We start from the raw sequence: 13,551 nt of genomic DNA, 5'->3' as shown, positions 1-13,551 counted from the left end.
TCACCAGCCCAAAATGCTGGAGAGGTTTTTCTGCACATGTGGAGGCTGGCTGGCAGCACGCTTCTGCAGCTGGGTGCCCATCACCTCGTGGAGGGCAGAGGCAAGCCTGGTGACCACAGTGCGGACATTGGCGCTTCGGACAGGCAGCGCCTTGTTCTCCAGCAAGGACCAGAGCACGGGCAGGGCGTAGCGCTGGACGACTTCAGGGCTCCTGCCATAAACCCCTTCCACAAGCACTGCCAGGACAGAGACACAAGCTCCTTAACCACCAAGCTCAAGGCAAACCAGGATCTACCTCTGGTTTTGCTTCTGGGAAGCCTCTCTGGCAAGATCAGCAAAATAGCACACAGAGCCCCACGATCCAGAAATGGCCAAAGCAGCTGAGCCTTCCCAGCACAGAACCACCAAGCCCTCAGGACTAATTTCTCCAAACAGAGCCTTGTATATTTATGAGACTTTGTACCTTTAGTAAATTATTTCACAATCTGTTTCTGCATCAATAGACTGATGCAGTGAACAGATTAATGACTGAAATGTCAACTTCTCTTCTATTTCCATTAGGAAGTTTCTAAATCCACACTGAATATTTGGAAATGCACCATAGAGAGACAATTGAGAGATTTCTAATATAAAGGGTGATTCCATTTTTGTGACCCTTGATGTCAAGTGCCAAAAATCTAATCTGGCTCTTCCCTTTGCTCAGTGGCAAATACCAAAGGACAGTATTGGACTACACTTCCAAACTCCAGCCCACCAGAGATGGGTGCTGCTTGACAGTTGGATTAGAAACATCAGTGACCAGCTGGTGTCTTTGGCAGAATGCTTTTGTGGCTTCCAACAAACAGCTGTTTAAAACCTCAGGGTGTCTTAGATAACTAACCAGACCCATTTGCTGTGGCATTTGTGCATCTCCACATTTTAATAGCCTTTCCCCTTCCAATGTTAATGGCCTTTTTTTCTTGCAATGTGTACTGAAACAGCAGAATAGAGAGAAAAAAATAATAGACAAGGGACTGAATTTTAACCAAATCACGAGGGGTTTTTCATATTCTCTCTGAAGCCTGCTCCCTGCTCATTTCCTGAACTATATCAAACACACACTAAAATTTCCTACCAACTGGCTCCTTGTATGGCAGATTTGGCTGAGAGATCAAACCCTAAAATGCTCGGCAGTACATTCTTATTTTATGCACAGGCCAAAACTTTTATAGCAGCCACTTCTTATTCTGTAGTGGAAGAGACTTCATTTTTTCTATGCTGTTAATCCACCAGCAGTCATCAGCATTTAAACAGCTCCTGAAAGTACCCAAAACCAATTCTACTAAGCAGGAAAAGGGTTATGGTACCCATTTCAAAGTGGAAATTAATTTCAGTTTAAATGCAATTAAAGACATTGGTCACTATGGGACTTGAGAAACAACTGGCTGTTCCTACTAAATCTCTGAGAGAACATCTGCTCTTTCTAAAGCAGTCCTAATTTATGTTTCATTCCTTTCTTTGAAAAGGAGATCAAAATAACTCCAAAAATAAATTCCCTCTTCATGGAGATCCTCTTTATACAAATGTCTTTTAAAGGGCCTTTGACATTCCTAATCACTGAACACTGCCGTTTTGAGATTCCTAATGAAGACACAAAGTGTATCAAACCTTGCACATAAAAATGCTGCCTCACTTGGCAGTGGATTTAGCCCCAGTTCAAGCAAGGCTATAAATCTTCTTCTCTACTATATATTAAGATTATCATTTTTCCATTCCTTGCCTGTTGCTGACACAACAAGCTCCTCTGAGGGATCAATTATCAGCTGCAATTGTAGCATTTTGGACAGTGTCGACACAGGAAGACACTGTTTGCACAGCCCGAAATATTCAGTCCAATGCCACTTGGACAGCACAGGAAGGGAGCCTCAGCACTCTGCTTCTGCCCCTCTGCCCCCAAAGGCTGCCTTGCACCAAATCTGTGCCTCTAATATGTGTGTAGAATTTCGACCTAATTGTGACCCCAGGCATTGCAGGGTTCAACCTCAAAACTTTCCAAGAGCAAAACGAGAATCCTGTGAGCACAAGACGAACGGATCCCCTGCAACAGCACTTGCCACCATTTTCCCTAATGGATCACAGATGTCCCTGAGCTTCCAAGAGAGGAGCCAGTTCGGGTATTTTTAGCCCTTCCCTTTCCTGCACGTGGCTTCTGAGATGCCCCAGGGAGAGCTCAGCCCCCAGGCCGAGCGCCGTCCCCATCTCAGGTGCTGCACACCTCTGCAGCAGCCAGGGAAAACCTGCCAAACACACCTGCCATGGGGATTGGGCAGCAGGGACAAGCTCAGCACCTCCCCAGTTGGAGCAGCTACTCTACTGTCTATTCACAGGAGTTCCCTGTAAATATTTCCTGGGAAGACCTCTTGGCTTAGAAGGGGAGGCCATACCTGTGATACGCTCTGTCACATCCAGTAGAGCTTGGCCACTCAGTTGACTCCATTGGTGGCTGAACTCTTTCATCAGTGATACTTTATCTACAAGAGAAACACACATTTCTGCTCACTCTTCTGAGGTAATAGGAGAAAGGAGAGTGGGGAGGGCAAGGGCAATGGCAGCCTCATTTTATAAAATCAAGTAAATTTCTGTGGATTTTTGAATCCTGTTCTTCTTTCCTTCCAGCCTCTCCTTTCACATTTGTAAATGAAAAGTTTTCTGCTGGAGCTATGTTAGACATTTCACATCAGAAATCTCAAGAATTAAGTCACAAGTAAGAAGTGAAAGGGTTTTGCATTGCAGAGTAAACAGGAAGAAGCTCAGATTTGGGATACAGAAAGGCACTGAATCAGGCAGTTCATGAGTTCATAGAACACCTGAGGTGGAGAAAGTAGAAACTGCCCTTGAAGATGTGCCTCTTCAACACTCCATTTTTCAGGCCTATTTCCCTTGAGCAGCATTTTCAGAGCTGACATAAATCTCGGCAGCAAAGGAATTTAGAGCAGCCCTTGCCTGTGTAGCTATTTCCTACAGCCATCCTGCCCCATGGATGTCAGCTGGAGTGTTCCACAGGCACCAAGAGCTCTCAAGGCACTCAGTGTTCTCTTGTGTCAGAGAGGCAGAGACACAGTTGGGGAGAGTCCATGTCAGGGCTCAGCCTTACCTAAATGAGCAATGGATGCTTCCAGAGCATTCACAGCTGAAGCATGAACCCCGGGGTCCTTTGAGTTCAGGTTCTTTAGCATTCCTTCCACCAGACGGATGATCACCGGGTTCAAGGCATCTTCCAGGATAGTGATCATTTCTGCCAGCACATCCAGCGCCATTTGCTTCACTCTCTTATGTGTGTCAGATATTCTCAGGACAAAATAATCAAAAATCTGTGAAGAGAACAAAGAGCATGGAAGCTGAATTAAAATGTCCTTGTTTGAAGAAGGGATGTAAAAATGAGCACTCAGCAATGTTAAAGATTAATGCAATCCTTTCTATCAGGTCAGTAAATGCTTGCACAATTTCACTCTTTTCCTATGGGCCACTCACTGGAATGGCTGCGCAACCTCATTCTGGAGTAAAGATTTTCATCTCTTTTTTAGAGGTTTGTGTGGGGACAGAATAGTTCCTATGGTGTCTCTCTTCACCTATAAATCATTAAATTAATTGCATTTATTCATTCAAAAGACTACCTTTGCTTTACAAGTATGGAAGCAGATATTTACAATGCTCATTTTTCTATGTAGTTGCCTCAAGTACTGAGAGCAATTCATGATTTTGCAAAACTATGCCAGACGACATCTAAGTTTTATTTTGTCTGTCTCAGAACCTGTCTGCAGAAATGCAGGCCTCTGATCAACTCTTCCAGAATCCAGACAATTTGTCTAATTAACAGGTAGACTTCTGAAATTTAATGTGCTGTACAGCTCTCATTAGAGCAGGTTCAGTCCCTTGACAGCCACATCTGGACTCAATGTTCTTGAAGGTCTCTTCCAATCTAGTGATTCTGTGATTATTAGGCACCATTTTCTAGAAAAAGGGGAAAAGCAGCTTCTGGGAGGAGAAGGATGAGACCTGTCCTTAGCCCTTTTCCTCCTTTTCCAAAGAGAAAAAAAATCCCAACAAGGGTGAGCACCATCATTACCAAGTGGAATGGAGACAAGAATGGAAAGAAATAGCCAGAGTTTTGCTTATGCAAGACAAGATGGAGTTTACAGAGTACCCTTGGTTTAAACTAGCCCAGCCTGACACTTCCCCATCCAAACCCATTTTTTGTCTAGAGAATAATTGCCATGCTTTCAGTGGCTGGATTCCCTTCACTTAACCCAACTGGGACTAGGAGACAGCAGAAGTTACACCAATGGAAAATTCTGGCATCTTCTGATGAACAGCATCAATAGGCACCTGCCAGTCAAATGCAGCTGGACTGAAAGAACTTGTCCTGAAGCCTGGACCTCCATTAAATTGGTCTGGGTCAGAGGGACCAGCCTGTCCCAAACAGCCAGGATGCAGTGCCAAGACACACTGAATTAACTTTACTGCTACAGGCTTGGGAGAGGAGCTAAAGGGAAGGAACAGTGAAGATACCCTACATACCTGGACAATGTGAGTGGTGACGAGCTTGGGGCTGTTTTTGCATAGCTCTAGGAGGAGTGCCACTCCTTCCAGCCGTGCCTCAAACCCCTTGGCTTCCAGAAGATTGTAAAGATTCTGGAGCATCTCCGTTTCATCCCTAGCTGGAGGTAACATGACCTGGGCTTTTGGACAGTGGAGGAGGCGTCCATCAGAGGTTGACTTCACCCTGGAAATTAAAAGGAAATTACAACTTGTTGGTGACAATACCTGCAGATAATTGTGAGCAAAGCATCAAGATGAGCCTTCCTAATGATGTGATTTCAAGCTAGAAAATCATGAGGCTCTGAAAATCATTGTGGACCTCACGACACTCATTACAGGAGACAATCTACACATATTATTAATGCAGAAGTAGATATTTTGTGCCACAGAGCATTTGTAGGGAAAGGAAACAATCTCTGACACAGGCCATCACAGCCAGAAAGATTTTCCTGAGGAAGAGACATGTCCAGCTTGTCATGTGCTTTGTCACATCTAACAAAAGTGCTCAGTACCTTTGACTAGAAGGCAATGTGGCCTGGGGCTTCTTGGAGCCATCGCTCCTCTTCTTCACTGGGCTCTTGACAGATGGGCATTCACCCTTCTGCTCTTCCATCCCCTACAACGACATAGAGAAAGCCCCATCAATCTTTAGAATATTAAATAGGAAATTGCCTGTTTAAAACGCAAGTTAGAACCAGGATCACTGCTGCCAAGGCTTAGGGAAATATTTCCAAACTGACAGAAGGAAACAGACCAGAGAATCAGTGATGCCAACACTCTGTTTGCAATAGCTCAAGGCAGGTTATGGGTGATGAAATACTGAGCAGCAGTCTAAAACCCAAATTCATGAGTCCGGAGCATAAATGGGAATAATGCAAACCGGTGTCAACGAATGTTCTTAAAGAAGCAGCAGAAAAATTTGGACTCTTTGGAGGTGGGCTCACTGTGTTACATAGTGATTTGGTTCAACCTGGCTCTCCCTGGTTCTGCACAAAGGCACAATCCCTTCTATTTCGTATATTAAAAAGAATAAAAAATCCCCTCAAACAAAGAAATCATTTTCTACTGAATGCTGCTGAATTTACCAAGCTTCTTCAAGCTCCACAGGGCGTGAAAGCAAGGCAGTATTCCCAAAGACAGACGGTAATTTTAGTACTTAGGGTTGACTTGGACATCTTTTGCATTTTTGGAAATTTTCTTGGTACTACTGCTTCCAGTGTGTTTTGGAATGACTCTCTTATCTTCAGATGCACTATTCTCACTCAATTGCTTTACTAGGGGCAGAGTATGGAGAATGTTATGGGAGGTTACACCCAAATATAAACCCATTTTCTCCTCTTCCCCTTTCCTGTTTGTGACCAATATTCAAAATATTCAAAACCTCACCTTTCCCCTAATAATATAATTTACTTCATGGTCTGCAGATGAACAGGGTAGGAATTAACAGCTCATTCCCAAGAGCAAAATGATTCAGCAGAAGAGGAATGAGATGTTTGATCCCATGTTTGATCTCCTATTAGCAGTGGCAATATCTGCAAAAAAGAGACATTTTTCCTGCCAAGCACTTACTTTCTTCTTCATTCTTCTCAGAATATCTTCCAGGTCACGGGCGGGAATGGATCGTTCCAAAAGCATTTTACATTTTTGGTGATTGATCAACATCTTCACCATCTCCTGTCCATAATGCCTATGGAAAGAAGGAAAGGAAGACAGGAAGACAGGAAGGAAGGATTCCAGGAAGGAAGGGAGGGAGGAAAGGAGGAAGGAAGGGAGGGAGGGAGGGAAGGAGGAAGGAAAAGTGAACAAAGGAAGTCTGTTAATCAAAGAGGCTGATACCTTATAACTCATTAGGTGCAATCCTTGCATGAGAAGGCATTGCCTACTCAGCAGAGAGACAAAAAATACCATTTCACTCTGCATCTGTGGGTGTGCTTCTGTGGGATCTAAGGATCCCAGGGAACAAGTGAAACAAATCTGCTTGGTTATCAGATCCTATTAGCAGTGCCTTGCTGCCATTGCACAATAATTTGCCTTTCTTGAACTGGTAGGGAAGCCAGGACAAAACACCTCATGCTTTTGTACTGGTTTCACCTGGGGAGGACAGACCCAGAGAGAGGTTTTCTTTATGAGAACTTGCTTTGCAAGTTGATGAAACTAATTGAACGCTGGTTTGGTTATTGACAGCTTGAGGAAGTAATTAGAGAAAGATAGTTCACTCCATGAACACACATTTTGAAGAAGCTAACCTGGAAAAGAGCTCTCTTTCTCTTCCAGCAGCAATGCAGGAAACACCGGCCCGGCCTGGCTCCACTGCAGGCTGCAGGCCTGGCAGGGGGGCAGGACCGGGTCCCTTGTCTGGGGAACTGGAGTGTCCCAGCAGGGAGGAGGAGTGGCCATCAACAGTGGCCAGGGAGACTGATTGAGATCCCAGCTGCTCCCCCTCTTTCCCTTTTTTGCCAGTAGGAAACCACAGTTTTCTTCAAGAAGAAATTTGGAGGTCATTGAGCCTCAGAAAACAGCATTAGAGAAATCTGCAGAAGAAGTTTAGAAAGCCTACATAGATTAGCTAAGGAGTCCTGAAATTTTTCTAGGAAAGTCTTAAGTTAATGAGAAATAGATGTTTGGTATGCTTCAGTGATGAATATTAGCCAGCCCTTTGGCTTTGCTTGACTGGCTAATCGGAGCTCTTCTGATCTCAGAAAAGAATCCTTCAAGTCACAGGAAGTTGGCAATACTCATTCCTATTGGACAACCTCAGGTTACCCAGTACAGTCATTTCCCCAGGCAAGCCAGAGCAGTGGTCACAGTACCAAGCCTGACAGAGCTCGAGAAGCGTTTGGACAATGCTCTTGGGCACATGGAGTGACTCTTGGCATGTCCTGCACATGGCCAGGAGCTGGACTCAATGACCCTCATGGGTCCCATAAAACTCAGTGCATTCCATGATTCTTTGGCTTTCATCCACACATTGAGGTAACTTCACATTTCCTTTTGTTTCCACTCTTTTGTGGTTTTGCCTTTACAGACAGACACAAAAGAGTTTTCCTGTCTCAGGAGGTGAAATGAAGATCATTACCTTGTGTCCTTGTGACGGTCCTGAGCAAGCGTCCCTGCCGCGTGCGCCAGCCTCTCAGCCCTGGCTGTGCCTGGGAGCTTCGTGACTCCAGTTTTCTCCATCAGGGACAGGAGCAGTTCGGCCGCACACTTCCGCACCTGGACGTGGCGGCTCCTGGGAACAGGAGAGCAAACACTGGGACACAGGGAGAAGGAGCAAGAGCAGCACAGGCCTTGGCCAGAGCGTGCTCCCTGTCCTTGCTGGGGGAAGGAGGCCTGGGCTCTCCCTGACACTTTAGACACCCGTAGAAGCTTTTGTCCTCAGACAAACTCAAGAAGGACTGCCTGCAAGGAAGAGGGAGGAATTCAGTCTCCCTGCACTATCTGATACTCAATTGCTTTCTCAATATTTACTCTGAGAAAGATTAAAGAAAGAGATTACATATGACTTCTTTAGAAATGTAAGACAATTCCTGCTGACCCATCAGAGGGTACCTACTACACAGCGCTGAAGAAGGACTGAGGCTCCATCCAGCCATTAATCTCCAAATCTGCAGAGCTTTGGAAAACAACAAACGCAGGAGAAACATGCTGTGGGCCGTGAAGTTGCAGAATATACAGCACTGCAGCCTCTTTCTTCTCTGAGGCTTGGCAAGGGATACATCTGAATGTTTTTCCCTATTCCAAAGCTGAGAAAGGATGGCAGTCATTTTAGACAGGTTGTCCTGCTCTAGAGAGTGTCTTTTGGGAAATATCAGGTCTAGCACAAACACTTAAGGCAGCATTTGTTTCAGCTGTCTCATGGCAGTCGGCCTGTGAAGGTGCCTGTGAAGTGATTCATCATCTCAAGGCTAACATGAAATATCAGTTTGAATAGAAAATAGAGCTCTATGGCCAGAATAGTCAGACAAAACTCCTTTTGGCAGGAGCTGCACCTGCTGTGCAGCCTGTGCCACATGCAGCACATTGTCCCCCATATGCTCCATGCCCCATCAAGTATCCTCCTTATTCCTCAAGTTAATGCAATGATGAGGATGCATGGTTTTTCCCAGGGCCTCCACGCTTAGAGCTGTGAAATATCAAAGAGTGATCACAGCTGCAATTGCAATTGTCCCTCTTCCCACAAAAGCACAAAAGAACAAATCCTTAGCCTTTGCAGGCACTTTCTCTTCCCCACCATTCACCACATTTAGGCAACTCTGACAGACTGGGAGAACTCCAGGAATCAGCAGGAAGCAGAGACAGAGGAGGTTTAGGTTGGATATCAGGAAATGATTTTTCACCCAGAGGGTGGTTGGGCACTGGGACAGGGTCCCCAGACCTGTGGTCACAGCACCAAGCCTGACAGAGTTCAAGAAGCATTTGGACAACAATCTCAGGCACATGGTGTGACCCTTGGCGTGTTCTGTGCAATGTCGGGAGCTGGACTAAATGATCCTGATGGGTGCCTTCCAACTCCCCATATTCTACAGTTCTGTGATTCTGAAAACTCATTGGCTGCAGGAGGGCAGAAACTGGGGACAAGAGGAAAGAAATGAGGTGGATTGGAGAATCCAGCCACTGAGTTGACAGAAGATGAAGGATACAGGACCCTTCTTTCACACCATTCCCATTTTTTCTCTCATCCTTCTCCCACCTGCACACTAGAAGCTGAAGAATACCACTGAAAGAAGAAGAACCTACCTGACTCCACTGTCCAGGAGAGCAGTCATTGCTCGTGCAGGAGTCACATTGTCCACCATGATCCCCAGGGTCTGACTGGCTGCTTTCTCAACAAACTCTGGGCAGTTACACAACACCTGGAGAAGGACCCGAGCAACCTCATCCACCTCCGAGTCCATGTCCTTTTTCAAGGTCACAAAGAGCTCTCCCAGAGTGACAATGGCCGAGTGGGACACCTTAGACCGGAGGTTGGCCACCTAGGGAAGTCATGAGGGGGAAACAGAAGAATCACCTTGAATAGAAAACCGGTTGCCTTTGAAAAAAGTCCCAGGAAATGATCCCACTGTGTACAGAGGAATATAAAAGAATCTTATGAGCAGAAAAGCACAAGCACAGAAAGGCATTTCCTTTGGTACCAATTTCTGGCCTCAGATCTGCTTACTGCAGGCCTAAAAAAAACCCCATTTCATTAAAATGTTCTACTTAACCCTTCTATAATGTCTTGTGCTTTGATTTTAAGCTCTTTTATGTGATAAACAAAGAACCAAATGAAAGCAAGTGCTGCTTTCAAACTGTAAAGGCACAGGCCATTAAGATAAAGAGTCATGTTGTTCTCTTCAAAAAAGCAACACCAGCTGGTCAAGCACTCAGCCAGGAAACAGAAAACACAGACTCAGGTCTACAGACTAATTTGCAGTGTTGAATTGCAGCTCGGGCAGAGCTTAGGACGCTGGCAAATAACATAACTAGTGGATCTGTTTCTGCATTTGCACATTTCATTCTAATGGCAGCTCACTCAAAGATGCGTGTCAGATACCCAACCTACCGGTAAATACAGCTCCATGTACACACAGATCCTATAGACAGGTGACAGACATTAGAAATAGAAGGTCTAAAAACAGAAATGAAGGTAGTCCCTGAGCACACATGGAGATGAACAAGCACATATCTACTCTACACACCGTGTATGAAGTACAGGGGACAAATTAGAACAGTGTCCTCACCTCACTGGTAACAGCCAAGCAAATCTCACGAAGTCTTGAAAGCAGGACCTCTGAATGGGACCCAGCCAGGTGTTTGATGATGCCCAGTCCCTTCTCCTTCGTCTCCCTGAAAGGCAAGTACCAAAAAGATTGATTTTTCTCTCTACCCGAGAACTAGACAGCACCCTCTGAAATTACCAAGCTGGCAGCTCTGTCAAGCAATGGGAGGTGCTTTTCAAGGAGTACATCATGAAATCGTGGATCTCATTTCCACAGGAAGCTGTGACATTCAAAAGCATACACAAATCCAAAAGGCAAATAGAGGGCCTTCAGAGTCTTCATTTATGGCTGTTTTAGAAGACAGCCTTTCTGAAATCTCTTGCCACTTGCTCTGTGCAGGTCCGGAGCTACAGGAAGGTCTGTGAGGCATCAGGGCTGCTGCACTGGGCTGGTGACCGATCCCACGGGCAGCCCTGAGTGTCACCTGGACCCCCCCACACCTGCAGAAGCTCTCTGCACTTCACAGGGCACCAAAAAAAAAATGGGGAAGAGAAAGCAGAAGAGAAAGGGCAAAGCCTATGCAACGGCACAAGCGGGTGCACCACGGCAGATTTCTCATGCTTATCCCAGTGTGAATGGTGTCTTTACCGTTGGGTGAATGAAGAATCCACCAATGAGTGGATGCTAACTCAGATATCAAAAGGACAACCAATATCACATAACATTTGTAGTGTTATCACATCTGGGCCTCCTTCTCTCTGTGTCTAATTGTGGGACACATGGTGAATATTGACAAAACATCCCAGGCCCATATGAAGCAGTGAGAAAGAAAACGTTGAATTCCAAAAGTGCAAGATTCCTAAAGGATTTCATTTCTTTCTCCTTCTCTTCTGCCATGACACCTTCAGGAGTAATGACACGCTGTGAGACTTGAAAGCACAGCTCAGTCCATTTCTCAGAAACAGCAACTCCCTGCAGCTCCTTCTGGGACTCACATGCAGCAGGTCACAGGGAGACCCTGTCACCTGCCATTGCTGTCAGCAGTGGGACCAGAGAGAAATCTGACTCAGTCCCACTGGGCCAGTGCCTCAAGGCTCCCAAATCTCTACAGTCAAAACTGCTGCCATCCTGCTTCTGCCTTCAGCTAGCAAATCATCTCGTCCCACAGCTTCCTCTCTTCCCTCAAGACGTCCTTTGCAGCACCATGGAGCAGCAGGGAAAATAAGGAAACAGCACAGACTAAGGCCAAGAAAAGGCTGCTCTCCAATCTTTATCCTCTCACTGCTCTGCAGTGGTTTCTCCAGGGCCCTTTGGCCCTCTGGGCTGTCAGGGCTCAGAGGCACTAGCAAGATTCACTTCTAACCTCCCTTAACGCTAGGAGGGAGACAGAGTGACCGGGGCCTTTCTTACCAGTCATCGCTGTCGAGCAGGGAGAGTGCCTCCCGCAAGGACTGCTGTGGATCAGGAGAGGCTGTGTCCTTGTGCCCGTTGCCACAGAGCAGCTCCTCTCGGCGCTTGGCACCAGTGGCCGTCTGCGAGGTCACTGTAAGGAGAGGGTCAGCCCTGAGCGCTGCAGCCCCGGGCAAGGCACCCGCCATGGAGTGGCCTGCAGCGCCAGCTCCCACACAGGATTCCATGTGCTGCACACTGGCACTGGCTCACACACTTCCTTGCCCTCTGCCTCCTTGGGCTCCTTGCTTTCTGACAGCCACCCCAGCTGGGCACAGCTCCAGGCTAAACCTGACAATTGCCCACACAGCAATTGCCAGCTCCCAAGTGCCACAGGTAGCACAGCCAGCAACAGTTCCTGAGGCAGCAGAGCTCACACTCCCCGCCACACTGTGCCCACCAGCGGGACTGGCTACCCGAGGAAGGAACCCCCAGGGGCCTCTCTTGTCCCAGCACCCTGATTTCCTCCAGCCCTGAGGACAGAGGCCCTCTGCAATTGCCTGAGGAAAGACGTGCAGCTGCCTCGTGGCAGCACCAAGACAAGCGTGAACAACCCAGATTCAATTCTGGTCAATGCTGAACTTGGAAATAGCATCACTAGAAAAGAGCATTGCAAGGATCATTCCAAACTCCCTTCTTCTTATCTCACCGTACTTGGGATCATAGCACCGGTAGGCTATCCAAAAAGGAGTGACAAGAGCTACTAAGGACTATCTGCTGTGCATTTCCTGCAGGCAGCAAACAGCCTGGGAGCACCAGGCAGCCCCTCCTGGCTGTCATCTGCTACAAACCACCACTGTATTTGGGTGCGGTGACACTGGAGGCACTGCTTGTCCCCTCTTGGCATTGCAGGCCGTGGGATGGCAGCAGCCACGAGCCATTGGGCACTTGTGACAGCAGCAGTACGTCTGCACCAAGCCACTGCCTGCCATGCAGAGACAAGCCTTGCTGGGATAGCAGAAAAGCTGGCTGCAGAGCCGGACAGCAGCACAGGCAGAGGGCCCAGATGGTCAGTGGACAAGTGATGGTGGTGGCACTCATAGGTGCACAGTGAGCACACCGTGGCACACTGCCCTGCAGCTCATCCCTGCAGTTACAGATACCTCCTGGCACCAGCACTGTACTTTGGACTATCAGGATGGGCAGAAGCTTAGGAAGCCAGAGCTTAGGCCTTTCCCACTGCTTTATTCAGCTCAACATTCCAATGGGTCTCTAAGAACCAACTGCTGATGTACTACCAAGCTGGAGTAACTGCAAAGTAGATTTGCTGTTCATTCTCAGGACAAGTTATGGACCAAAGAGCCCAGCTGTGCTGGCTGAGGCAGGAGGCAATTTGTGCTCCTTGTGTAAGGAAAAACCCGTATGGGAAAGAGCTGCCATGGAGCAGGCTTACCTGAGGAGTTGCATGGGACACTGCCTTCCTCCTGGATGATGGGAATACTGGGCACTGAGGGCACCTTGTCCTGCTTCCTCAAGACCTTCTTCTTCAAGGCATAACCAGGGTGTTTTCTCTGCACACTGGAAGCTGTGCCATTGACAGGTGGTAGGCTAAAGTCTGCAGGGACCAAAGAGGAGCTTGTAAGTGGAGTGTGCTGGACATCCTGACGATGGAAAGGGTGAGAAATCTTACTGGAACTGGGTAGCTTCTCTTTGTTATCCTAAAGTACTTAAAGTAGAACACTGGCAAACTAACATGGGACAAGGATCACAGAATCACAGAATCCTAGAAGAGTTTCAGTTGGATGGCCCCTTTAACCACCACCTACTCCAAGCTCTGAGAGCAGGGACATTTTCATCAAGATCAGGTTCCTCAGAAGCCCATGTT

General features: G+C 46.9%; 1 protein-coding gene across 1 annotated transcript in view; it reads right to left on the bottom strand.

Moving 5' to 3' along the window:
• LOC148222977 (TOG array regulator of axonemal microtubules protein 2-like) overlaps positions 1–13,551 on the bottom strand; it is a 33,198-nt gene continuing 19,647 nt past the window's right edge. The window contains exons 11-21 of the mRNA XM_088168645.1: positions 13,120–13,281; positions 11,688–11,883; positions 10,299–10,404; positions 9,316–9,551; positions 7,655–7,807; positions 6,148–6,265; positions 5,091–5,194; positions 4,558–4,762; positions 3,134–3,350; positions 2,424–2,510; positions 1–236 (exon numbers count right to left, since the gene is read on the bottom strand). Of these exons, the coding sequence (XP_088024771.1) occupies positions 1–236; positions 2,424–2,510; positions 3,134–3,350; positions 4,558–4,762; positions 5,091–5,194; positions 6,148–6,265; positions 7,655–7,807; positions 9,316–9,551; positions 10,299–10,404; positions 11,688–11,883; positions 13,120–13,281 (1,820 nt within the window). The remainder of the gene's footprint in view (positions 237–2,423; positions 2,511–3,133; positions 3,351–4,557; positions 4,763–5,090; positions 5,195–6,147; positions 6,266–7,654; positions 7,808–9,315; positions 9,552–10,298; positions 10,405–11,687; positions 11,884–13,119; positions 13,282–13,551) is intronic.

This window comes from Sturnus vulgaris, chromosome 8 (assembly GCF_052056855.1).
Source record: "Sturnus vulgaris isolate bStuVul1 chromosome 8, bStuVul1.hap1, whole genome shotgun sequence".
Taxonomy (NCBI): domain Eukaryota; kingdom Metazoa; phylum Chordata; class Aves; order Passeriformes; family Sturnidae; genus Sturnus; species Sturnus vulgaris.
This window is presented reverse-complemented; position numbering and strand designations above follow the sequence as displayed.